The sequence below is a fragment of the Gadus chalcogrammus genome, chromosome 15 (genome assembly GCF_026213295.1).
Source record: "Gadus chalcogrammus isolate NIFS_2021 chromosome 15, NIFS_Gcha_1.0, whole genome shotgun sequence".
Lineage (NCBI taxonomy): Eukaryota > Metazoa > Chordata > Actinopteri > Gadiformes > Gadidae > Gadus > Gadus chalcogrammus.
This window is the reverse complement of record NC_079426.1, coordinates 11,585,981-11,612,525: the sequence shown is the minus strand read 5'-3', so window position 1 is coordinate 11,612,525 and position 26,545 is coordinate 11,585,981. Positions and strand designations below refer to the sequence as shown.

At 44.1% G+C, this 26,545-nt stretch overlaps 1 protein-coding gene across 2 annotated transcripts; it reads right to left on the bottom strand.

Annotated features, from left to right (window-relative positions):
• Window positions 1-7,572: 7,572 nt before the first annotated feature.
• On the bottom strand, window positions 7,573-25,299 carry LOC130404524 (phosphatidylinositol 3,4,5-trisphosphate 3-phosphatase and dual-specificity protein phosphatase PTEN). Of its 2 annotated transcripts, XM_056609312.1 has the most exons (10): window positions 24,321-25,299; window positions 20,456-20,540; window positions 20,301-20,345; window positions 19,570-19,613; window positions 18,496-18,734; window positions 18,123-18,264; window positions 15,939-16,007; window positions 15,223-15,389; window positions 14,402-14,794; window positions 7,573-11,379 (listed from the first exon to the last, which is right to left on the bottom strand). In XM_056609312.1, the coding sequence occupies exons 1-10, from the start codon at window positions 24,397-24,399 to the stop codon at window positions 11,194-11,196; spliced, it is 1,449 nt and encodes a 482-aa protein (XP_056465287.1). In that variant the 5' UTR covers window positions 24,400-25,299; the 3' UTR covers window positions 7,573-11,193. The 2 variants fall into 2 exon arrangements, with proteins under 2 accessions (XP_056465287.1, XP_056465288.1); XM_056609313.1 differs by lacking the exon at window positions 15,939-16,007 and having other exon boundaries at window positions 24,321-25,298.
• Between the last annotated feature and the right edge of the window lie 1,246 nt (window positions 25,300-26,545).

The following is a 26,545-nucleotide window of genomic DNA, read 5'->3' as shown; positions in this document are numbered from 1 at the left end:
TCACCTAAAGCGGATCTGCGACAGTCACTCCAGAGACGGGCGGGTAATCTGTCACCGGCTTGGTGAGACCAGATTAAGCATCCATGATGTTTTATAAAACCTTTCTCACGGCAACAACGTTTCTTCCCGCCCCCCCCCCCACTTCCTCACTTCCTCTCTCTCGGTAGGCCGACGAGTTGAAACGGGGGGTGTCGCATCGACGGGTTCACCAAAAGGACACCTTCCTTCGCTATTTGTTAGCGACGAAGCTTTAGCGCATTATCTGAGACGAGGCACGCCTGATTCTGTTCCTCTATTAATTTGCCGTCAGCGCAGCGGCGTGTCGCCGTGGCATATCTCCTAACGCGTTTGAGGGCGAAACAGCTGCTAATCCTAATCCCTGGTTCCCCCCCTCCTCTCATCCCCCCACTCCTCCCCCAAGAGATTTTGACAAATCAGTGGCCCTTTAAAACGTGATGGCTGGTTGATGTGTTGGTTGAATGGCTGCTTGACTGGGTGGAGGACTTTAAAGGAGAGGATATATCTTACTACTATATATCTTACTACTATAATAGCAGGCCTGTCGCGTCAGTTACTCAAATTGGTCATGTGTGCATGTGCCAAACAGCCTGCAGCTCACACACACACACACAGCACGCGTGAACGCATACACCACAAGCACGCACATACACACCGCATACAAACACCGCACACGCACGCACATGCGCACGAACATACATAGAAAACGCACACACACGCACACACACATGCCTGCCCGCACGCACGCACGCGCACATACCGCACGTCAAGACAAAGGCAGCGACACACACGGAAGCGCACACACGCGCGCACACACACACACGGCAGCGACACACTTGCCGAGGTAAGACACCATATTTTTTAACATAACGGCTCCACCATCGACACACGCACCCAGGTAAGAACACACATGCACACACCGCAGCGACACACTCGCCCAGGTAAGACGTTATGTTTTTAAACATCACGGCTCCGCAGTCGACAAACTCTCCCAGGTAAGACGTTCTGTCTATAGACTTTAGAAATTGCAATAAAAGAAGGGAGGGGACAATTTCTCACCTCGTCAAATTCAAACATCGCGCCGACCGGCATATAAACACACAAGTCACGTGATCTTAAAGAGACAGTATCCCTATAACACAACGAAAACACGTCAATAACACAGTATGGTGAATTTTGTCTAGAGTCCACCACAAGACTACACTTTGTTAATCAAATGTACATGTTGCCCTTTGCCCACAATATCGCAATGTCTTGCGATAGATATTCCCCTTCCCCTGCAGACTGTTTTAGTTGTTTTATTTTTCTTACATTTTGTGTGTATGCTATGTGTGACTGTAGGCTACTGCTGCCTGTCTTGGCCAGGACACTGGAAGAGATGTTTAATCTCAATGATGATTATTACTTCCAACTAACCAATAGTAGTTGCCAGTCATTTTAAAATGTCAATGCACTTTTCAGCCCTGAATAACAGTAAAAGCTATTAAATAATTGATTTGCATGCATAGTATACTACACTTATGGAACAATTACCGCTGTTACCATAAATTGACTAATTTTATAATGTAATCAAATGCTCACACACTAGCTGATTTCAGACACACTTGTAAGTCCTGATATACTCCTGATGGGCCGTATGTGTGAACAACATCATTTGTACCCTGAAAATCTCCTGAATAATACTACCCCTGAGGTAGTATTATCTCTGTAGGAAATGTAAATTACCTTATATGTGAATGAGGAGTTGAAAGTCTGTATTTCTCACACCACTTCAGCGGGCATGCTGATGATGCTTCTGCATGTCATTGAGTGGCCCCCTAAATGATAATAAGCCTGTTGCCTTTTGTTTGCTGAATGGTTAAAAAATATTTTAATGTTAGCACTGCTTTTGAGAATCATTTTTGGTGAACGAATGTTATACATTGTAACATTATAGGCAAAATGTTATTATGTGCTCAGAAATTGACATTGTTGACTGGGGTTTCCACATTATTGCTATGGATTTAATTACAACTAGAGGTTGAGCGAGCGCAACGCGCACGCGACAACTCTAGTATATATAAATATTCCACTTCTATGTTGTTCATTGCCTTTGCCGTTTTACCACGGGCTACGATTGGACGCAGTAAACACAGCTTTTACACGTGAAAGAGCGCTATAAAGTAAACCGTTTATGCTCTCACAAAGGCATGCCATACAATATGGTTTATACAAGTACATGGACATCAAAAAAGGGTATTCAAGCTTCAAAATATTTTTATGTACCATTAAATGCTGCGTATATTTTTTTGATGTTCTGCCGTTTATAACAAACATATGGCATGTTATGAAACGGCATGGCTCAATATTTTTGTGTGCACATGAGTGGGTTGAATGGTTGGCACGCACTTTTCGCTTTTTATAAGGAAAAGTATGTGTTTAAATCTCAAAGTAAGAACAAAATTGTTTTATAAAGTAGACGAAATGTGAGGATACGGGGAAATGCCTTCAAACTTCGCAACATGTTCACACACTTTCAGTCACTGAGAAGTCCCACCCAAAAATGTCTTACAAACTTTATCTGATAAAGACATAGGATGTCTTTGCATGCAGGTGCCTGGCTTTCATTTGGACTTGATAGTATAGGGAGCATTATGTTTCAGAAGCTAAGATGGAACCAGGTTCAGCCCCCAATGTCCCCAGGCAGACAACCTGTAGGCATCCTTGAGCAAGATGCCCCAACTGCTCCTTAATTACCTGTCACTCAATCGACTGTAAATCAATCAGGGTAAAGGCTCCTGCTAAATGACCAGAAAGTAATAGTAAATATCATAGTAAATATCATTGTAATGGTAGTAGGTCCTCCATATCCTAAGGCTGAAGAAGATGTGGATGAGGCTGCATTAATGTGCTGTCTGCTAAAAATTACAATCTCATCTCGCACCATTGCACCTATTTCAACATTGTTTGTATGAAAGAAAATACGTTTTATTTTTTTCTCCTTTAATTGTGCTGTGTAACGGATTACTCTTGAATTTAATTGGACGACAAAAACAGAGAGACAGAGAGAGAGGGTGAGAGAGAAACAGAGCAAGAGAAAGAGAGAGAGTCAATGAGATAATGAGAGAAACAATGAGAGAAATACAGAAAGGCAGAGAGAAAGAGTATCTATAGCAGATGTGTATATTGGAAAAATCCGCAAAAAAATCATAGAATCTTGAATTAAGAAAGAGACAATGAGCAAGGGACATGGAGGAAGAGTGAGGCCCAATCCCATTTCTACCCCTTAGCCCTTTCCCCTTACCCCTCCCCCTTGATTTGAAGGGGTAAGGGGAAGGCGTAAGGGGTAGAAATGCGATTGGGCCTAAGACAGTTGAGTTGCATACTGTATGTCTGTCGCTAGTGCAGGGATGAGGGCAAGAAGGAGGAGAGAGGAGCATTATACTAACTATCAGTTATCTCCGTCAGGATTAGGGACTGTCATCATCGATGGCCAACCTACGCCTCGTGTTACACTTCAGACGACAAGGGATGGATGGAGGGAGAGAGAGAGTGAGAGAGTGAGAGAGAGAGAGAGACAAAGCAGAATGGAGAGTGACATGGGACAATGAAAGAGCTAGAGAAGTGAGACAGGAGAGGGGAGTAAGGGAGGGAGCAAGGGTGAGGAAGAGTGCTAGGAGAGAGAGAGCGGGAGAGAGAGAGAGAGAGAGGGGGAGAGAGAGAGAGAGAGAGAGAGGCTTGCGGGGAAGGATTATGCCCGCTCTAAGATCCCAGGCTACTGAGTCAGGTGGAGAACAGAGGCTGTCAGAGTTAAGTCCAGAGTCTCTGTATTTATCTCTTAAATACAGAGACTTCAGAGGCTGTAGTGACATTCTTGCACACACGCCTGCACACACACCTACACACTGCGCACCTGCATGCACACACACGCACAACCACACGCACACACACACACACACACAAGTATATGCCTATATTTACATATATCTACCCACACACGTGCACTTGCACACACACGCACACACGTTTCTGCCTATATGGATGTACATACATATATATATTATATATATATATATGTATATATTATATATATATATATATATGTACATACATATATATATTATATATATATACACATACAAACACACACACACACCCACAAATAAAGGCACACACACCATGTGCTGTTCTGTGGTTCTATCAGGCAAAACCAAGCAGAAAATTCAAATATAAAAGTGGGTGTGTGATTATATGTGTGTGTTTGTGTGTGGCTGAATGTATTGGATTCTGTGCATTTGTGTGGCTGGGTTATTGTATCTGTTTTGTGTGCGCATATGTGTGTACGTGCGTGACTGCTTGTCTGTTTGTGAGTGTGCTCTCCATACATCCACTATGTATTGTGTGAGCTTAACATGCTAAAGCCTATGTGCTCCTATGTAGGCCATGTGTCCTGTAGCCCACTAGCCCGGGGCTAGCATGTCTTCTATTATTCCACGTGTCTTTCATTGATCATAACAGAAAGAGGGTTGGGGGTTGGAGCCAGTAAGTATAGTAACATTTACCAGATTATCCTTTCATTCATCAGTACACACAAGTCTCGTAACATCCCCAACTCAAAATGTGTTTGTTCACATCATGTATTTTACCCAATTCGGTCTCCTTTCTTCCTAATACATTTATCTGTGTGTGGCAAAGTACTTTTTTGGTGTCTTCATAATTAATTAGAAACTGTGACATTGTTAAATGGGTTACTGCTATCACTGCATATATTTGAGTTATAAGGTTAAAAAGGTGTAGGAAGATACATCATTGCTTGTATTTGTACGAATACTTTTGCTGTTTTATTGGATGTTGTATTTCAGGCGCTGATTTGTAGCCATCATTGACCTATGACCCTATATCTAAGAAAAAGGTTTATATTAAGCCATCGTCTTTCAATATATATAAATTCAAAAAGGATCATGTATAAAATAACAAAATAAAGTCATCCAAAAAAGTAGACAGAGGTATGTAGTTACAAATGTTCATAAATGTGACCTACCTGAGATGTCTGATGAAGGGCCGAGAGGTTCTCCAGAAGCCCCAGAGAAGCACTTAGAGGAGACATCGCAGATGGACCTAGGGGCCAGTATGTCCCAGCCTAACGGTTCTGGGGGTCCATCTTCAGACATCTCTGAACACAATGCCCTCAGTTAACTCCTGCCCGTGCTCCTTAATGTTAGTTTCTTAGTTTCTATGTAAAAACTTTGGAATGAAGCGTCATCTAAATGATATAACACACTTAAACGTATATTAAATAAGGTTTAGAGGTGTGAAAGTGAAAACTTTCGGTTCTCAACAAGCATTTTGGTGTTCATTTGCACAAACCATGCCACCCTGTAGTGTTTGTGTTTGCTGGATGCAAAGTGCATGTGTGCATTTGTGTACTTTCCAACACGCTGTCAGTTGTAAACTGTCAGCTTTTGGGAACGGTGCCTGGGGATTTTTTTTTCCTCCTTTTTTTTTAAGCTTTTGTTTAATTTCTACTTCCTGTTTTATTCTTGGCCTAATCCAAACGCAACACAGCTGTGTAGACCGAGAGCGATAGAGAGACATATGGAGAGAGCGAGAGAGAGTGGGGGTGGGAGAGAGAGAGAGAGAGCTATAGACGGAGGGACAGTGGGAGAGCGAGAGAATAGGAGGGAAAGAGAGAATGAAAGAGAAAGGAGGGAGAGTGAAGGAGGGAGAAAGGGGGAAAAGAGGGAGATGGAGATTAAATGAGAGAGGGAGAGAAGGCGTATTTTATGGAGAGAACGAGAGAAAACGATGTGTTGAAGAGAGAGAACGAGTGAGAGAGGGAGTAGGGGGTAGGGGGAGGGGCGGGGGTAGGTTGCTGTTGGGTTCAGACCAGCTCTGTAGCAGTGACCAACAGATGGAAGAGAAATGGGGTTACCAGCTTGGGCTTATCCACTCTTTGTAGGCCAAACTGACCCCCCATTTAGTTATAATACCGTGTTTAAATCCCTGTTTTTGGTGTTAGCTTTTTTCACTTTGCAGTCGTGGTTGGTTAATGCCTCTCATGGTTAATACATAAATATATAAACAGTGGAGGGAAAAGACGAGTTGGGTAGATTCTTTCAAAGAGAATTCAGATTGACGCCGCCAACCATCGATAAATCTAAATCCATGGTTGTTGAACATATAGCTACAGGATGACCTACATTATAGGAACAGCCAGAGAGATGGAAGTAAAGGAAATGGAAGGATGAACCCACACAAGCTATGGGTAGAAGACATTAGTATCTGAAATACCATTTATCAGCCTACTTCTTTATCGTATTCCCTATAACCACATATTTTCCTAAACCATGAGACTTACATAATTAGTACCATTTAGGAGATGCTCCTATTCAAAGCAACATACAGCGAATTGAAACATGTCGTTATGAGCCCGTAGTAGGGGGTTATTAGGGCATCTTGCTCAAGGATGCATACAAGTTGAATGCAGACATTGGGGATTCAAACACACAACCTTCTGTCTTGGAGCCAAATATACCGTCATAGATCGAGTATAGGTGAAAGCAACACAGGTTTCGAAAAAGATTCGTTGTAACCCAACCTCAAAGTACTAATTGATTCATATTGATCCGGTCCATATTTCCGATTTGAGAGACTACATATTCTACCGTAGATCTTGCTTCTTCTTCCGACCCGTCGACGTGGTGTCAGCACGTTCCTCCTTCTTCTCATCACTCCTCTCTCACACCCGGCCCATGACATACATTATTTATCCATCCAGCTACCTCTCTCGCTCGCTCTATATATATTTCTCCCTCCCTCTCCTTCCATCTCGTCTTCTTTCTCAGCAGAGCCAATTACAGCTGGGGCCCCAGTGACTCGGGGGCCCCCCCCCGTCTTCGACTCGCTGGCGAGGGGTAGACTTTGATGTCTCCATCAATTCAAGAGACCCCAGGGGTCCTGGTCTTAATAGAGCAGAGGGTGTGAGCGTTGGGGTGCGGGGGTATGTGACTGACTGCCTCTGGTGGTGGAAGACTTTAAAAAAAAAATAAGATTGTTTTATTCCCCCCCTCCGATTTAAATTTTATTTTAGCATCGGTTGGGGCGTTTTTAGTTAGGGTCCCTGTCTCGCTTCACTGCTGGCTATCTCAGCGACATGCTAGTTTAATCCTGTTACTTCTAGTTTCTTTTTTTTTTTTTCTTTTTTTTTTTTTACATGTGGAGTTGGACAAGCTTTCTGTGCCGGGTTGAGCTGCTGGATACTAGCCCGGGGGAGAAAGAGGGAGAGACGGGGGAGAGCAGCTCCCTTCAGGGTCTCTGTTAGGGGCGCCTTTGCTCGCTTCATTCAGATGTCATTCAGCAGGAGATGGTGGCAGGATGGGGGTGATCAAACATGGTCACACACAATGAAAAAAAGTGAAAGTATGATAATATCTCCTTCCAGGGGAGGGGACTGGGTCGTCTCTCCTCTGTTTGGTAAGGGGATGTATTGGTGTTACAGCGATGCATTCTGGATTTTTAGTAGTTAGTGAGGAATCATCTGCAAAATTTTCTTTTGTTTATCTTAAAACGTACACAATATGTATCATTGACACAAGCTTTTAAAATCTGTACTGCAGTCCAAATACCCAATATCGGAGTCGTCTCTGGCGGCCATCCTGAAGCTTACATGGATTGCCAGGTAGAGGACCTGAACGAAGTGAGTTTCATTGACCAGTGTAGCAGCAGTGAAGAGTTATTCCAGTCTCAAGTTTCACAGCGAGGTCTGCTCCTAACCAAAGATGCTCAAAGTACAACCCCTGACTGTCAGTCCACTCTTTGCAGGCAACTCAAGGCCAGCATAGCTATTTGAACATATAGCTCACTAACTAGTTGTACTCACTTTGAAATGTGTGTATATCTCTGTACTGCTGCTGAGATGTCTATTAAACTCCCTCACAGTAGACAGTGTGTCTGCGTGAAGATATATTTTGGAGCAAAATTCTAACCAAAACATTGTGCCAACTGCAGTTTAAAGCGGGCTCCATATTTGTTTAATATCTGGCACCCGGGGGTACACTACAAACAGGCTAAAACAAAAACAAATGTTCTGACCAGGAGAACATAACATTGTTTTCGGAGGTGCCAGTATTTTGACTTCCTTTATCCCAGATGACATGTTAAATTTTCTGATTTAGTAGTTAATTTGTGACATATATAGTTGGCAATTTACCGTTGGTTCACATCAAAAATGAACACGCGGCCGAATTTATTAAGGTAAATGCAAAGACGAGAATAGATGAATTTAGAATACTCAACCGGCACTCGAAACGCTGCAAACTCCTCATTCGCTAGTTAAATATTTGAACTTTGACACGAAAGGGCGAGCAACGTGTAGAATATTTGCTTCGCTTTTGATGTGAACGCAGCTTTATTATAACTTCAACTTTTAAACATTAATAAAGTACGTAGTTTGTCGTTTTCGAAATATTGCTACATGATTACTCATTAGTGACCTATTCATAATCTGTAATGATTATGGTAATTTGATATTGGTTTAGAATCTGCAATTCATGAGTAGTTTAGGCAGCAAGAAAGCATTAGTTAGGGTGAGTTTATCTAAAGCGAGGAGATAATCTAAATATGCTTACTAAGCATATATAAATTACATTTCAAGGCATGAAATGCCTCAAGTACCTGGAGGCATACCAAGTAAAAAGTAGTAATAGGTGGTAAGGCAAGTCATATACAGTTCCTACTTTAGATGAACTCACAAGACATAACCAATCGGTCAACCCTCCAGCACATAACCATGAAAGCACTTGCCTAAAGCGACTTATAACATCTGCATTTTTATATACATTTCTTAATTAGTATCCAGATTGCTTTATATACATTTAGGAGTAGTTAAATGTCTAGGTTCAACTTGCTCAAGGATGCCTACAGGTAACACGCGGACGTTGGGCTTCAAACCCACAACCTTGCGACTGAGGGTTAAACACCCTAACCAAAGACCACACTATAGGAAATAGATGCAAAAAACGATTCTAAGTGATTGGTTGAGACTTAGAGACGCATGTACATCAAACTGAGACATCCTTGCTGATGTGAAAGGGGAATAAGCTTTTCCCCAAGCTGCGTAGTGTGTGTACACTAGGAGTTCTCACAACTCAGAAGGCATCAGGGACTTCCACGCACAAGACACACCTCAAGGCCAGTTTTCTTTAAGAAAAGACAACATTGCATACATTTATTAGGGATGGACGCCAATTCCAATACATGCACACCACTATTGTCCTTTAAATGTAGTGTTGACATTATTGCAAACACTTGTCTCCCTGCGGTTGTGTATTATATTTTTTTTTTATTATCTTATGATAAAAAAAACATTGACAATTACATGGGGATGCCTTGTTCTGCATAATTTAAACGTATACACAGTGGGGGTGGGGGAAAGGAATGGCAATGCTTTGAAACATCATCACAGCCCCTTTATGACCCCTGACCACCACTGTCCCCCTCGCCTCCCCCACCCGTCCCCCAGCCCACCACCCGCATGCAGTTTGCACTGCAGTGACCACGCGTCACGTGGGACAGCCTGCCAAGAGCACGAGAAGCATTCACAGTAGAGGAGGAGGAAGGAGAGGAAAGAGGGGAGAGGAAGGAGGGAAGATAAGAGGAGCAAGGGATGGGCAGTGTTGGGAAGGATACTTTTAAAATGTATCCAGTTACAGAATACCGAATACACGCCCAAAAATGTAATATGTAACTTATACCGTTTCACTCAGAGTATTGTATTCTGAACACTTGGATTACTTCCACATTGAATTGCATTTTATAAGTGTAGGAATGCGGCATCAAATCCTGCTTACTAAACAGGCCTATTCTGGTGTGTTCTTCTGCGGGCTGCACTCGTGCTATTGATTTGTTTTATACAGTAGTGGACCGGTCGAACTCCTTCTCCCTCATCCTGGTGCTGAATGTGTTAAATGCATCGACATTTTTACGTGTGTTGTCCAGCATATGTTTTATGTGGGTGTCTGTCCAAATTCCCAGACGGTCCGACAATTTGGAGTTACCGCTAATCAAACAATAATTCCCATAATGCGCACGGCTGAGCGGGTGCCCGTTACGTCCAAAGAGGCATATGCTTTGTAGAACTGGATCGGACCGAGGTTTGTTCGCTTTCACATCTCAAGCGAACCTTACCAGGGTTTGTTTGGAGACCAGCTGTTCAGGGAGGTCTCGGTCGGCTGATTTGGTTCGCATCGAAGTGAGGTGGTTGCATTCACACCAACGCAAACGTACAGAACCAAGGGAACAAACTCGTTTAGTGCGCACTAAATGCTGTTTGTGTGAAAGCACGAATAAACTGCTGAAACAGAAGTATCTTTATGTAATCCATTGATTTCAACAATGTAACTGTATTCTAATTTACCAACAATTTAAATTGTAACTAACGGAATACAGTTAGCTATAATTTTTATTCTGAATACGCAACGTCGGTACATGTATTCCGTTACTCCCCAACACTGGAGATGGGTGACCATCAATGGGAGGAGGGACAGAGGGGGGGAGTGGAGTGAGTGGAAGGATAGGAAGAAAGGCAAGGAGGGAGGTTAAAGGTAAGGGGTGGGAGGTCAAAGGTGAGGTGGGTGAAGGGGGAGAGTGGGGGTGGGAGGAAAACAAAAGTGACTGCAGCACTGGCCTTGGTTTAGACAGGAGAAGGAGCAGCATATTCCTAGTATATCATTCTTACTTCTCCCACACTTCAACACACCCCGTCTCCTGATTGTGGTATTCTTTCCATTGTCTTTGACACAAAAAAGTTAATATATATAATGCATGTATATACGTATATACATACACATATGTATATACTTATATATAAACACGTTTCGTTTTTTTTTTTAGAGCTACAGCACCTTTTCCCACGGGGCGACAGTGTCAATATCTCGCACGGCCGTGCCAAAAGAGAAAAATTAAAAAATAAAAACAATATATTGGTCAGGATATTCATCTTTTGATTTCCCTAAAATTGGCATTGGACATGATGATAATCTATTGCCGTACGGGGAAGGTTCGGGACTCAAAGAGAAATGGTTCTTTTCAGTTTGTATTCAAGTTTTTTTTCCTTTTTTCCTCCTCTCTCCGGTACACAATTTTCTTCTTCTCTTCCCGTTTTAAAAAACAAGACAAAAACAAAAAAAACAGAAACGTTCACACTTTCGTGATCTGCGTGTGTTGCTCCTCGTCAAAAGGTTCATTCTCCGGGTCCGAGTCTGTGGTGTCGGAGTACCGGTAATGGTCCGGCTCATTGTCACTGACGTCGGGGGTGACCGACGTAGAAGTGCTCGCGTCCGAATTCGACGGCTCCTCCGCCGTCTTGGTGAAGTACAACTTCACCTGCAGCAGTAAGGAAAGAGACGGGGGACAGAGAGAGCACAGGCCTTACTGAATGGGAAGCACTGATGCACATCACACACAAACGCACTCACTGTCTCCCAGTGATGTGCTCTCACTGCTGCACATCACCCAAACACACACACATACACACACACACACTCACTGGCTGCCTTACCAACATTTTCACCCTTTTTTTATTTTTCTAGAATCTTTTTGACACCAACACAGGGCTATAGATTGCGACCAAAATTTGAGTGTGTGCGACTGAATATTACATCTGGTCACGCATGTGCGACCAATAAATGAGCGCATTTTTTTAAATATATTGTTTTACTCGTTAAACGTTGAAGGGACGCGTCAATGAATCCAGAATGTGCAGCAGGCCTTCTCTCATGAATGTGAGAAGGATAGGGAATGGCCACTGTTAGTGGCTAATGTGTGGAGGGGGAGGGTCCTAGATATTATCGAGAGGATGAGAAAGATTTCGCAACCTGTTACGTGCGTTTGACCAATGAGCAAGCCAACTATGTATTGACTTGTTCTTCCGACCTGCGGCTACTGTGCCAATGCGAGTCCTGAACAGGTCTTATTTTGCAAACCCGCACCCGCAATACTTAAAACCGCATCCGACCCGTGTTCCGACATTAGAGCGAACACCGGGGAATTACACTATCTGGTGTTTGGCATGGTGCTTTAGATTGCTGTGCAAACAAAGCACATCATCCACTGTTGACCATTTTAGTTGACTCCTCTCCTAAATGAAATATACAGGACCGTAAGTAAAAGATATTTAAAAAAATAAAATCGCAAAACCTGCGACCGACCCTAGCTGTTCAGGCGTGTGACCTGCACCCAAAACAGTACATTATTTTCCAACCGTTTCATCCAAAGTACTCGCGTGTAGCCGAACCTGTGCAGGATTCTGCTTCAGGTGCCATAAAGGCCATTCCACACCGGATGCGTTTGTGGCGCCTGCTAATTCTCAATGGAGAGGCCAGCGGGCAGAGCCGAGGCCAGCGGGAAGAGCCGAGGCCAGCGCCGAGGCCAGCGGGCAGAGCCGAGGCCAGCGGGCAGAGCCGAGGCCGGCGTCCTGTCAAGAGGCACGACAAGCGGGCGCACTCCCGTGATACTGTCGCCTCCGTGCTGACAATAAACTGTGACACTGAATTTGAAACAGCACTTTTAAATATCTGCCAATTACAATTTCTGGTTACGCCGCTAAAATGTTCAGTTAGGGGCCACAGTACTCCCAGTGAAAAAAGTTAGTCTGTAGCCATGCCACATAACCAGTAGGGGTGTGCCAAAAAATCGATTCATATAAGAATCGCGATTCTCATTTACTACGATTCAGAATCGATATAAAATGGCCCAAAATCGATTTCCTTTCATAACTTTTTATTTTTTCATAACTTGTAGAACTGTCTACTACCACGACTAGCGGCAGCATCGGGCAGACTATACGTCTGGGCTCTCAGTATGTTTACAGGCCGAGGGGGAACCCCATGTATAAAAGTAGCATATAGGAAATAACACTCGGGTTGGGTGGTCCAGCGAAGGGGCCTGGGGGAGTGGGGAGGGCTTCTCTGAGATTGTTGTCTGCAGAACATACTGGAGGCGTTTTTGTGATAGCCGGCGTTACCGCTTTAGTTTAGACATGGAGGGAGGATTGTTTAAGTCTATTCGCCCGCCTCCTGTTGCATTGCCTTCGTCGTGTTTAAACCAAAACCCATGGCATTTGTTTTTGTCAAATGTTGTACAGTGACCAGGTTTCCCAATATCTGAAACATTTTCCTGCCGGAATGGGTTTGGAAATGGGTAAGTAATCAAACGACACTTTAGGAATCTGATTTATATTAAGGAGCTACTCGCTGGCGATTTGGCTGGTTTTATTATCAGTTTAAAGATGATTGATCACATTTAAATAACAGCAGAGCTGTCCAGTAACCTGAATCCACAGATGTCCATTTCCACATCAAGCAAACATGTCAAGTATACACAATTTCAATCATCCCCTCTTAACACGTGTCTCGATTAAATATTTTAGGGAAAGTGTGCCGCCTTCGTCTGCAACCTATGTAAAGAGATGACCCGAGTGCTGTTACTGATAGAGATGTACTTGGACATTAACTTTGAAATATGTATGCAATATGTATGAAACATGTAAAAAAAATACAAATAAACAATGCAAAGAAAATGGCCTGTTAAACCATCTCACTCCGATCAGTTGCACATTGCAGTTCCAATCAAAAGGCTCGCTATTTTAGATCTAATTGTGACAAAGTTGTCCCAAAAGTTGTACACTAATGTAGATTAAACATGACCCAGTGGTACACTGTTGTAGATCTAATCGTGACAGTCGGAAACCTTTGAGGAGGAGATTGGGACAGTGTACAAGTGTTATAGATTTTATCGTGACCGTGGCATACCAACGTCTATCTAATCGTGACACGGTTGTACAGTATTATAGGTCAGATTATGATCTAGGTGTACAACACTACTGTAATGTTTCTGCAATTCCCTTATTAAGAGTCTTTCCTGCCGCTACAGTGTCTGTGCGTTAGTCATTGTATCTGCTAAATGTCAGTTAGGCCCTTCTCTTTGTACTGCCCACATTTCCTGTTCTAGCTGGCTACCAAGCGCTTGTTACGCACAACACTATAGCCCCCCCTGCCCCACGCCCACAGAGCACAGCCATCTGCAGTTATTCCTAGTCCTCACCATTATTCACCTCAATATTATTTTGCAGAAGTCTCTCACACAAAAAAACACGCACACACACACACACACACGCACAAGATATGTATATATGTTGACAATACATTAGAACTATCTATCTACGTATTTATCTCTATATATGGTTACAGAAGTATCATTTGCTGGAAGTAATTATCCAAAGGAAGGTGCAGCTAGTGCAGCACTAAGCCTTCAGGTTGAACAAACTATGACAATGTTAACACCAAAAGCTTGTATATAAATCCGTCCGAGCTCTGGACCACGGTGCCGGGTCTTGAACTCTACTCACCTTGAAGTTTGGTGAGAAGTATCGGTTAGCTTTATCCTTGTTGGCCTTGTCTAGGTCATTCTTAGTCAGCGCCAGGATGAGGTAGTCCCTCTCGCTGTCCCGACGCTCCCCGGTCTGGGGCGGACCGGGACCTATTCCCTGGAGCGGACCCTGCAGCAGGCCCTGGAGTGGCCCCTGCAGCAGGCCCTGAAGAGGACCCGGGAGCGGAGCTGCAACGGCGGGGATCTGGACCGGGACCGGGACCGGGACCGGGACCTGGCCCAGGCCCAGCCCGGCCTGCTGGGGCACCAGGCCGTCCAGGTCGTTCCCCACAGTCCCGTTCTCCACCTTCTCCTCGCTCTCCTCCGGCCCCGGGATGAAAAAGGTGTTGACCCAAAAATGGAACATTTTATCCTAAAATAGAACAAACAAACAGGAAGAAGATGAGGTAGTGTGGAGTGGGTAGAGCTCGATGTCAAAGTGCTCAGTCCACTAACGTCACCAAAATAATTATCAGCGCAAGCTGCTTTGGATGAAAATGGACTGCTATATGAACAAACTGTTCATTTCGTCATTTGGAATATAGGTAAAAAATAAAATCTGATTATGTTTAGTCTCACAAATTACTTCATAATCTTAGTTCTGATAGATAAATATGGTTTAAAATGCACCTTCTGTTGCTTCATAATTATCTCAACCATTGACATCGCTTAATGCAGGGATATGCAATTGCGTTATTGGCTATCAGCAGACAGACTCTAATTATCAACCAATGGGAAGACAAGAAAAAAATAGGAGTATCCGAATATTGGGTGGAGGAAAAGAGAAAAAGATCCACCCACCTTTTTCATCATCTTATTCTGTTTGTGGAAGAACTCCACCTTGATGTCCCCGCAGACGGGCAGCGGCTGGGGGAACTCAAACATCATGTGCTTGTCCTCGCGCCGCGTGTGAGCAGGGTTGGAGGTGTGGATCTTCACCTTGAGCTGGTACACCACAAACTGGGGGTCTGCAAGAAGAAGATACCGTCGCATGCAAGGGTCGCGCGTTGGTCAGGGTGGTGAGGGACAGAGAAGGAGGATAGGAGGAGGACGATCCAAGGACCAGACAGAATACCAGGGTTAGTACCATAGAAATGGCAGGAACAAGCAAACCCACACACCCATTAAATGCAAAACAAGAAGTTAATTAAAAAAAAAGGTCTAAAAACAAAATAAAAAACAGTTAGCTCAAATTTAGTAAGGAAAGGAAAGACAGTAAATATGTTTTAAAGACACCCAGGACCAAGGAGATGGGATTGTATTTTAATGCGGAATATAAGTCAAGGCTTTGGACTGAGAAGAAAGAAACGCATCGGCCAAGCGTTTTGTTTTTAACCCTCTTCTGGGTAGGTCTTGTAGATTATTGTGGTAACGTTAACGGAACTAGGGAGTGGGCCTCAGTGAGGAGGTAGGCAGTGAAGCTACAGTCCTTCCTGGTGGTTCTCTGGGGCCCGAATAGAAAGTATAAATATATATATATATAAAAATATGAAAACATTGATAAAAGGCTCATTTACCCCAGTGCCAATTCCCTTTCTTGAAGCCCTGCGGGATCTGCTCGCTCCGGTTTTTAACAGAACTGTCCCCTTTGAGAGAGAGAGGGACATGGTCATACATAGTGAGGGGGAGTCCCCTGATGAAGAGAGAGAGAGGGGGGGGGGGGAACGGGACATGGTCATGACTCAGAACATGAGCGGGCGAGGGGTTTCACACAGCAAGTACAGACAACAAAATCCAACACAAACACACGTCCACGCAAAGCACTGCATGGCAGGTTTGCACCCACACGGTTTGAAATAAAATAAAAAAAACACACGCTCAGCCACACCTACACACACACACACACACACACACCCTCTTTAATGGGACATTATCTCAAATCGATGAGCGGACAAGGTTGATGGTATGATTATGGAAAGATTTCATACCAGGACGGAGACACTAAAATGGGGATAAGGTTGTACTATAACGACCGAAAAAAATAAAAGGGAGGCCTCTATTGAACTACGCCCGTCCTACAAACAGTGAATTGACGGAAACAGGTTGACCCTTTAGTGGGGCAGATACAAATAAATAGGATTACGGGTCTTGTTTTGTAATAAAAAGGAATGGCGAGTTAAAAAGCAAGGTGAATGAGGTCACAGCGGTAAGTTACACCCATGGGTGGCCAGGGGGGTTCGGACACAGGGTGGCAAGGAGAGAGGCGGCATGGACAGAGGACGATCGGAGAGAAGTGCACAGGAAAGGGGTTTCAAGCAACGCCACCAACAGGAAAGAGGTTCAAGGGACCAACATATTCAGAGATTTTGTCGATCGCTTGTCGAAGGAACGCACACCGAGTACACACCCATGCACAGTATCATGAGAGGAAAGTGGGACGCAGTGACGGCAAGTTCACGCGGCACAAAAATCAGTCTGTAATGTATCGGGAGATGACAACCTAGGGCCTAACCACAGTCTGCAAGCCGACCCGAGCATTGATACGGGGACAGCATATTGATAAGGGATCGGCTCTCTTGGTGAGAACAGTGGTTTTCTTATCGGGGGAAATTAAATGAGACTCCACAAAACCTCCACAAAACCGAGCGGAAGAGATGCAAGATATAAGATTGTGAATTTCAGTTGATTCACTGACTACCCAGACTGAAAACAGAAAGAATACCTCAAACAATCCTAGGCTTCACTTAAAGACAACACGACCAAACGGGACAATGTCTTGGCCAGCGATAGGCAGACAAAATATATACCCTTCGACTAAACAACACAAGGCAGTTTTACATCCCAATAGATAGTTACACTTCCCTTTTTTCCGTTATGTCAGCCACATGGATCTCTATATTAAAAGAGTGACTCTGCCAAATTCAAATACTCGAAGGAAATGCAAAGCAACTGGACAGCTGTGGGCTTGTCCATGTTTATGGCATGAGACTGTATGTAATGCACACACCTCTACTCCTTACTGCTAGAAGGAAATCAAAGAAACGTTGGCGATGTTGATTAAGATCTTTAGTTGTGTTGGTCATGGCTGTAAATATCCTAGGTCTGAAAGAATGACAAATTAAAAGTTGAGTCATTCAAACAGCAATTGTTTCCCGCACAGAGAAAAGAGACGGCACTACCTTCCTGTACAAAGAACAGCAAGAGTCATCACTACTTCTTTGTGTGAATGCCTATGCCATTATCATGAAATGCTCAGCTTGACAAAAGCAAAGGAGGGAGGTAGTGGTGCGAGCCACTTAGATCCTTCCATCCTACTCTGGATAGCTAGCGTAGTTTCAGGTGAAAGGTGAAGCAATGCTGCGGCTGATTCAGTCACATATTATATACTTCAATAATCCTCTGGTAGAGGCAAGCACAGGGACAACATCACAGAGGACGTCCACATAGCGTTGAGCTAACCCAGCGCACTAATGCAGTGTCAAGCTAACTCTGCGCTAAGCTAATGCAGCGATAACATCAACCTAACATAGCATTAGACTTACACAATATCATGCTAACATGTTTCCATGTAGAAACTTTGCCACACTCACACAACTCTAAGCAAACTCAGGGCTAAGCTGACATTGCGCAACGCAAAGGCTAGCTTGGGCGAGCAAGCCATGTGTGTGCAATGCTGACAGGAATGTGTGCATTTTTGTACGCGTGTGTATGCGCAGAGCTATGGTGGCGGTCGGAGGAGCGGGAGAAGGCGTGGTACTCACTGCAGGTGCCGCTGCTGTACATGGGCAGGGTCTCAAACACCATCTTGTGGAAGAGTAGGGCCACGGGCTTGTAGTCCAGGTGGTTCCTCAGCAGAAAGCTATAGTAGTAGACGTAGCGTCGCTGGCTCGGGATCGTCACTCCCTGGGGGGGGGGGGGGGGGGGGAGGATAGATGTTAAGATGGGGCTCCACAACTTAGATCATGCGGTGACCCATCCGTGACGGTGCTTTTGCTGAAGCGATAAAAAAAAAAAAAAAGTTTGCCCAAAAAAAAACTAAAGCAACCGACCTTGTGTTTCTCCCGACTTCGCCATAAGGCCAGCTTAGACACACCCACCCTTAAAATATGGATAATTTTTTTTTAATCAGCCCACCTTCTTGTCCCTCGTCCGGACCTCGCCGTAGAAGTCCAGCGCCTCCTGGGCCTCCTCGAACTTGCCGCGGTGCAGCAGGTAGGCACAGATCATTACGCCCGTGCGGCCCTTGCCCGCCTTGCAGTGGATGGCGGCCACATGATTGTCGTCTTCGCTCAGCCACTGGTCCAGGTCCTCGCAGAAGGGCTTGATCAGCTCCAGCTGGGGCGGGTTGTGGTCTTCGAAGGGATACTGTGCAACTGGAGGAGGGGATGGAGAAGAGGAGGAAGAGGGGAGGGGGTGAGAAACAAGGGCAGGGTTGTGTAGCTTATTCTTTCGGGGCTGGGACCCCCTATTTTTTCTTTTTCTTTGGATTTTAACGCTACTACTAATCAATACTGCTCATCGATCCGGGATTCTAACAGTACTCATATTGGTTCAGTACGAATAAATTAATTACATATAAGAACAAGACATTACTTTTTTTATTTTTTTTTTCAAACACATACTACAATATTGTGAAAATGGAAATGTTGAACAAATGAAAACATAAATCCATTGATCATCTATTAATAGCAGAAGAAAAGACAGTGGCACGTCGCCACACAACTGGGATGTGCTCGCAGCTGGGCTGCAGAAGAGCCACGAGCGTTACTTAAACAGTTCTGGAGGAAGATCAGCGTATCTGCCTTATTTCCTTTTCTGGCCATCGTTCATCCAGCACAGTGCGTTTTACTTTGATTGCTTTTGAAAAGCGTTGGTAGCCTATAATAGTGAGGTGCGATTTCATTGAAACAATCCACCTTCTTAGTTTTAAGATCAATTGAAGTAGGCTAGCCTCATTCATTACTCCACATTTTGCTTAAGCATTACTCTGTTAAAACATGCATTGTAACTCAGAAATTGGTTGATCTAGGCTAATTATATACATTTCCTTAATTTAGCCATGAATGCCGACTTAAAAGACAGTCGGACAGGGAGAGAATTTCCTCTTTTAGATTTGGTTCCAACTTTGGGGATGCTAGGATCCGTTGATCTACACAGGACCATTCAGAGAAGGGAGAGGACGGTAAGCGGAAGGTGGAGAGGACTTACCTCTGCAGTTAAATTTGGCAGCATCATAATGTCGTTCTGCACAGCTGAAAAGAGAAGTAAAACAATGCATCTGTTGAGTGATGAAGAAGTGACTCTTGAAAGACTTTGAAATATAAAATCTACAATATAATAGCAATAAAACAAAACAAAACAATAGCAAAAAAAAACGAAATGTCTCCAAACGTAAAAATGCTTCATTTCACTTTAAATAGCACTTTAATTGAGAACCATCTTCTGGTGATGTACAATATTGCTTGGAATAAAATTAAACCTTGAAACCAAATCAACCAAACACATTATATAAAGGTTTTGATGCTAATAAACCATTAGAACTGAATGTGCCAATGGGCTATATTCCAAACCATTTAAGATTCAGTGTGCTGCTGCCCGAGTGGGCGTATTGCTATAGTTTCACATCAGTTTGCTAACATGTAGGTAGACAATTGTTTCCATGTCAGCTGGCTTCTGCAAATCAGACAGTTGAGCAGCTTTCAGATGAGCCATTAGATGAGCACAGGAAGTGACCTTTAACTTGGTTACATATTTCTTAGCATTTTATCGTGCATTAATAATACAGCTACCATGTACATTGTCAGATTTGTACTTCTGTAAACTTGCAGGAGCCTATAGTCATAAGTTTTGCTTAGCAAAGCAATGATTTAAAACACTGAAAGTACAGCCCAGAGGTGGCACAATGTGAAACAAGGCGATGAGGGTGCAACAATACTCACAGGTTGTAGATTTTATAATGGTTTTTATGTTTCGAATCAAGAAACCTAGGAGGAAAAGAGCAGAGCACGATTGAGCCCAAAGATAGATAAGACACTAACACGTATGACAGCAATCATGTGCAGTTCAGGACAGGTGGTTCAGAGGATCAACTCACCGTACTACATCGTCTATATTGTTTCTGTAAACGCCTTCAAGTCTCTCTGCAGGAAAGCCCATAGCTATGATGTTTGGATATATATCTGTTCAGGAGGTCAAGGAATCATACACTACCATGTACAGGTATGCCAGTGTGTGTACAAAGGCAAGATATTCATAATACTTCATACATGCAAACACTGAACACCAAGTCACGCTAAAATTCCATAATGAACACTAAGAATACAAGTCCAAAATAATTTCATACGTAAAATTGTAAATTCCCGCTCATCCGCAATGCTGACCCAAAATATTTTAAAACAATACAAATACCCGACGAGAAATGCCATTAAGGGAATTTCAGCACGTGTAAAAAAAAAAGGATAAAAAATTGCCGGGAAGGGCTAAAATGACTAGACAAGACTAGACAAGAGCGAGGGAAAAGGAAGCGTTTTGGATCAATCTGCGCGTGTTGGTGTGTGAACAGATGGTTGGACGGCGCAGGAGGGCATGCCACACAGAGAGAGAAAGAGACAGAAGAGGGTGGGGGGGGAGAGAAATGGGTGAGAGGAGACGGGTGAGAGGGACAAGAGAGAGACAGAGGGAAGTACTAGAGAGAAAGAGAGGGGGGGGAGAGAGCAAAAGAGAGGTGCTAGAGAGAGTGGGAGACATGATAGAAAAAGATAAGCTGTACTAGAGTCCTTCAGCTAGAGCCCCGGGCCAACATGTTGCCCAGAGAGAAGACCCTCTACTAGCTGCCCTGCGGGTATATTTAGAGCTCACAAGTTATATTGAGATCATACCGCCAACGTTGGGCCTATCTCGCTTTCCTTGTAGCTATTGAACGGAAACAAAGGGCATTGCAGTTCTGATGGAGGGGACACAAGTTGTTTCTTTAAGTTTTCCGACGGGTTGAAGCTGGCTTCAAGTGATGGATTGTATTTCAGAAAAAAATATTACTTAATTGTTTAACCACAATCACAATCAAATAATTTAGCCTTTAGCCAAAACGTCAGTGATTTCACATCCTTGTCTTCAAGTGCTGGTCGGGCCTCTTTCTTGAGGACACCAGAGTAAGCGCAATGGGAATCGCAACTCCGGCCTTTGGTCTGATACTCGAACACCCCGACCCCTACCCTGCTACACCTTGTCCGCCTCCTTTTGTGACTTGACACCTTTCCAGCGCCTGACTCCATCGTGCCTTGACTGACGGGGATAACGGGTGCATGGGTATCATAACCAATTATGCCGGGATATTCAAGGCAACCCAAAAGTGTCATATTGAAACGGAAAAGAGTAATCGAGTTGTCGCACGTGTGCTCCTGGCATGACGGCGTCAACGCCCACGGTGACTGGGGCGTGCGCGTAGACACGAGCAGCTTGAAGCACACTTTAACCTGTGACTAAAGGGCAAGGCTTTGCCTTATGTTTCCTGGTCACGGAATCATAAATAGATAGGTGGAACACTTCTAATTGGACGAGTCCCATATTTTGTGCCGCACCTTCAGGCGACAACCTTTTTTGGCTGAGTGATTTAGGTTTAGTAAACTGGTCTGAAAGCTTTGATAAATGCTCCTGGAGGGTCAAGCAAAAAGAGAAGTTGACCTGCTCTCCACAAATCTTGTACATTTTTTCCTGAATGCTAACAATATGTATGCTTCTGATACGTTACATCTCAGGTTCGTGAATGGGATAGTTTGTCTGCTGTGATAGCTTTAGCCTAACTGTACTGTAGCTATAACATTTGTTTACCCAAAAATCGATGCAATTCCACTGTCCATACTACGTACAGATATAACTCTGAGGATTGCCATCACAAACAAATACAATTGTGATTTAGGCTTTGTCCATCATTTACCCTCTACTATGGATCCGGTATTATATTGAGCAAACTAGGAACCAAGAATCCAAGCGCGTTTACCGAGCTACCCTAACCCTTGGACCCTAGTGGCACAGCAATTCCAGTCAGGGACTATTCTGTGTTATTTTTCTTCCCTCATTTTTTTTTTTTAAACTACAGTATTCCCAGGAGAGCATCAGCCCAGGGCATGCAGAGGAGGAGGGGGGGCTGGGTTCTCACTTTCTGCAGCTGGAAGGAAACGTACACTGGACGCCCCCCCCCCCCCCCCCCCCACGGAAGCTTGAAGCAAAAAAGAAAAGAAGCCATTTCAGGCACGCCTTTCACTGTGAAGTCAGTTAGCTCCATGCATGCGCCAAATCTACAACCGAGAGCAGGAGGGGGAGTGGTTGGGTGGGAGCGAGGGAGAACCTAGAGGAGGGGGTGAGGGGGTGAGGAGGACAGGAAAAAAGGAAAGCTGAGGAAAGGAGTCAAGTGAGAGGAGAGGAAGGGAGGGAGGGACAGAGAATTAAATATTGGGAGTAGGAACGAATAGGGGCAAAAGGGAGAGATGGCGAGTGAGAGAGCAAAAGAGAGGAGGGCGAGAGCACTAGGGCAGCAATGCTGATAGAGGATCACTGGTACTCTATTTTAAGGGCCATTCCCAGAACTATTATACTACATTACATAACTGCACAGGGACCATATTGTTTCGGGATGCCGTGCCAAAAATTATAATGGGGATAGTTTAAGGACGTCCAAACTTAAACAACAAGCAGCTTTCAGCACCAACTGATGATCCCCCCCCACCCCAAAGTTAATCTGAGGGATTCAACTCACAACTCCAGAAATGTGTCATTTAAGTACCCAACAAAGAATCACATCCACTATCCAAAGTACATGGTTTACTTCCTTCCATCCTGACTGCAGATCACGCCATGCCTCCTCAAAAGGGTCGTCCATTTACAATTATATACGTTACATCCATCCTCTATGCAACAAAGCCACTCTCCATAATACATGCGAGACAATGCGCCCGAAATGGCTACGTCAAAAGTGATCAGAAACGATTCAGTTTAAGTTTCCAACAATAATGACCGGAAATGATATTGATTTTCAGCTTATTTGCCTGCATCACTGCCATTAGGCGAAATCCTCAGCAATGTTGCAAAGACACCGGAGACTCAATTTTAAAAAGATGTCCATGGTAAATGATGTTAGTATCTTGAACTGCCAAATAGACACTTGAATAGAAGGGTGACCTTCGCTGAATAATTATCAGATTTACCCCATTTAATGGATCCCCTTAAGTAGACGTCGTGATACGTTGAAGTGCCCAATTTGTCAACATCAACCCAAACATTTCCTTAACGGCCAATTCGCACTAACGTTTGGCATAAAGTTCAGAGAATACATTTTAGAAGGTCAGTTGAGGGTTTTGAAACCCATATAGTCATGGATTTCAATAATGCAATCATTGCCTTAGAAGTATGGCATCAGATTATATCTGATATTCTGCGAGGACACGTTCGTTTGTATAAACGGCTATTTGTGTGGCTGAAGCATTAAAATAAATCCACAGATCGCCTCAACGGTGGGAAGGAAATAAAGGAGAGCATAAAATACAATTTCCGCAAGGTAAAAGCGGCTGCTACGTTAGATTATTATGACTGACCATCTGAAACCCTGGCGAGTTATCCAGGCAACGGTCACAGCTTGATGATCGGTTTGCAAGTTGTGCATACTTGAATCGATGTGCAATTCCATTTAAACAGGACACAACGCGCCCAATGTCGCAATTTTGACATTTATGCACGGTACTTATTTGACCGATCCAAAAGATAACAGCAATGATGCGTTACCTGGTGAGCTAACCAAAGAGCTAGCAGTCAATGTCCAGATTAACATCATGGAAGCTAACGCGCTAGCTGCAGAGCACAGGCATTCACCTCTAGTCATCATGCCCTGGCTGTGGTGCTGAAAGCCAAGGCATACAATGCATGGGCTCGGCGTTAAGACATGGAAGTGATAATACATGAAAGGATACACGTCAAGTCCAGATCGAAGCCGTCCTCCTGGTATCTCCTTTTGTTTCGGCTGACCATTTCTTTGATAATCGCGGCCATTGTGTCAACGCACTGGAGTCTGTATGATTTTAAAAATTAAAAGGAGCGAGTTATCAAAGGTTCTTCGTCCGTTTTTTCAACTCGAACCCAGAGATGGCTTTTGCTGTCGGTCGATCGCTGCGAGGGCTGAATGTTTGCAGGTCCTCGCAAAGACGAACAGGCTAGCGGCGCTAGCGGTGGTCCTGTGTGGGATTAGAAGGGTTTCTTCTGATCATAAAGACGGGCCTTGCTCTGCTCCTCAGCGCAGGCCCCACTTTTTTCCAATTCCGAATTCAGTCTGGCAGAAGTCCCGCACACAATGCATGCACTTCTCCCCCGAGTGAAACAGCTTTAAAAATGTCGGTCTCGGTCCCCACAGAATAGCTTAATTGTTGCTGCTGTGATTGACAGCGAAGTGCAAAATTCACCGGTCCCAGAGCCCGTGTCCAGTTTACGCCTGACTCGGCTAGCGCGCTAGCTTACCAGCTAGCTAGCAAAGCTAGCTAGCGACAATAGCTACGGCTCCTTTCTGACCCAAAAGCCTCCTAGCGAACCAACATTATAGTCGAAAGATCGCCAAAAACACATCTGGAAAAATAAGTGACAGGCTCCACCTTGAATGTATATTGAACTATACACGTTTTACAGATCTGCAGCGATTCGATTTGACAGTTCGGTCCCGGGGAATCATCGTTTCTTGGGTCTCTGCGGCGGGACTCTCAGGCTCCCATCACGGCCTCCACTAGAGGAAAAAAGAAGATAGAGCAGGCTAGGCTTCTATAGCGCATATCCTACCGCCTTCCAACAAATAGTCCTACTCCATCCTGCTATTAACACACAATATTAGATAGAAAATGTTGCATTTGGATATTTAAATGTAGAGTATTAAATTTGCCACGGGTGACGTCATTCTTTTTTGGTTAAAAAATTACATTCGGAGTAGAGGCGTTGTAATTATGCTCGATTGCGGAAGGACACACTCAGTGGGCAGGCGATGGTTCCCGTCTGTCAAAAGTGATCACGTGGTTCTTTAATTAGGGAAGTTTCTAATTTATAGCCATTCTGTAATCTCAATTCGGAAATATAAACTGTTATTTAGACATCATGGCTTGTAGAACAACTAATTATGCAATATATGAGACTGTGTTATATCATTGCCAGTTTTGGGAAAATGAAATCATTCAAATCATGACCTTGATATAATTACACACACTCACATAAACACATCAGGGCTGTAACAAAAAGGGATAGGATCCAAATGCAGGCAACAAGTATTACAAATAGTTTAATAAATAAAATAATAAAAACCTTAGTTCACTGAACTAGCCTAGAGAAGGCTGAAGATTAGGGAATGACAGAGTGACATGAGAATCAAAACTACTAGGGAACAAATAAAGCGAAATGGTATATAAGTGGTTAATGGTTGGAATAAGGGGCAGGTGCAAAGGACGGATTCAAGACATGACACAAGGCCAGTCAGGAAAACCAGGCAGGGTGGGTTGAGAAGGTATTGAGGAGGGATTCAGGGGCAAGTGGCCTCAAAGCCTAAGTCAAGCCGGAAACCTTAGGTGGACGGCCTGGGTGTTGAAAAGGGCAAACAGGAGATCTGGGAGCGAGTAAAACAACTTTCAGAACCGCGATGGAGGCTGAACGAGGGCCGGAAGGTGGCCGGCAACGAATAGGAGGGAACGCAATGGAGGGCGACACAGAACCACGCCAGAGGCTGGTGACGAGGCTTGTTGACAGAGAAGCCTTGACTGGCGCTTGAGATTTGGCTGCGGGTCGACAGCATGCTGGGGGCTAACAGGTCTGAAATCAGATAGAGAATAAGGGGTGTTGAGGATGTCCTGAGCCCACCCAGGTAACATGTTCCTTGGCCAAGGCTTAGCAGACACCTCCTTGTGTGCCATTCTTAGAGCTGCCTTACTGTACTCACGATTAGGGGTCCTCCCCAAACAACCGATGATGCACAGGGGAGTATATTTTCTATCATACATTTCATATCCCATTAATCCGTATGCTTGAACCATGGTTGTGATCGGTTAGTTCTGTCATCACTGTGACAGAAGTGCTGGCAGGGCAGCAGGAGCAGAATGGGATCGGATCCAAATGCAGACGAGAACTTGTAGAATGTAACAAAAGGGCTTTAATAAAGAAAGCTTCAAAA

Excerpts from the sequence above, each read along its gene's own strand:
- LOC130404524 (XM_056609312.1), bottom strand. The coding sequence starts at position 24,399 with ATGGCCGCGATTATCAAAGAAATGGTCAGCCGAAACAAAAGGAGATAC. Across the intron at positions 16,008-18,122 it reads GTACAGCAGCGGCACCTGCA|GGGACAGTTCTGTTAAAAAC; the intron begins GTGAGTACCACG and ends TCTCTCTCAAAG. Across the intron at positions 15,390-15,938 it reads GAAAGGGAATTGGCACTGGG|ACCCCCAGTTTGTGGTGTAC; the intron begins GTAAATGAGCCT and ends TTCTTCTTGCAG.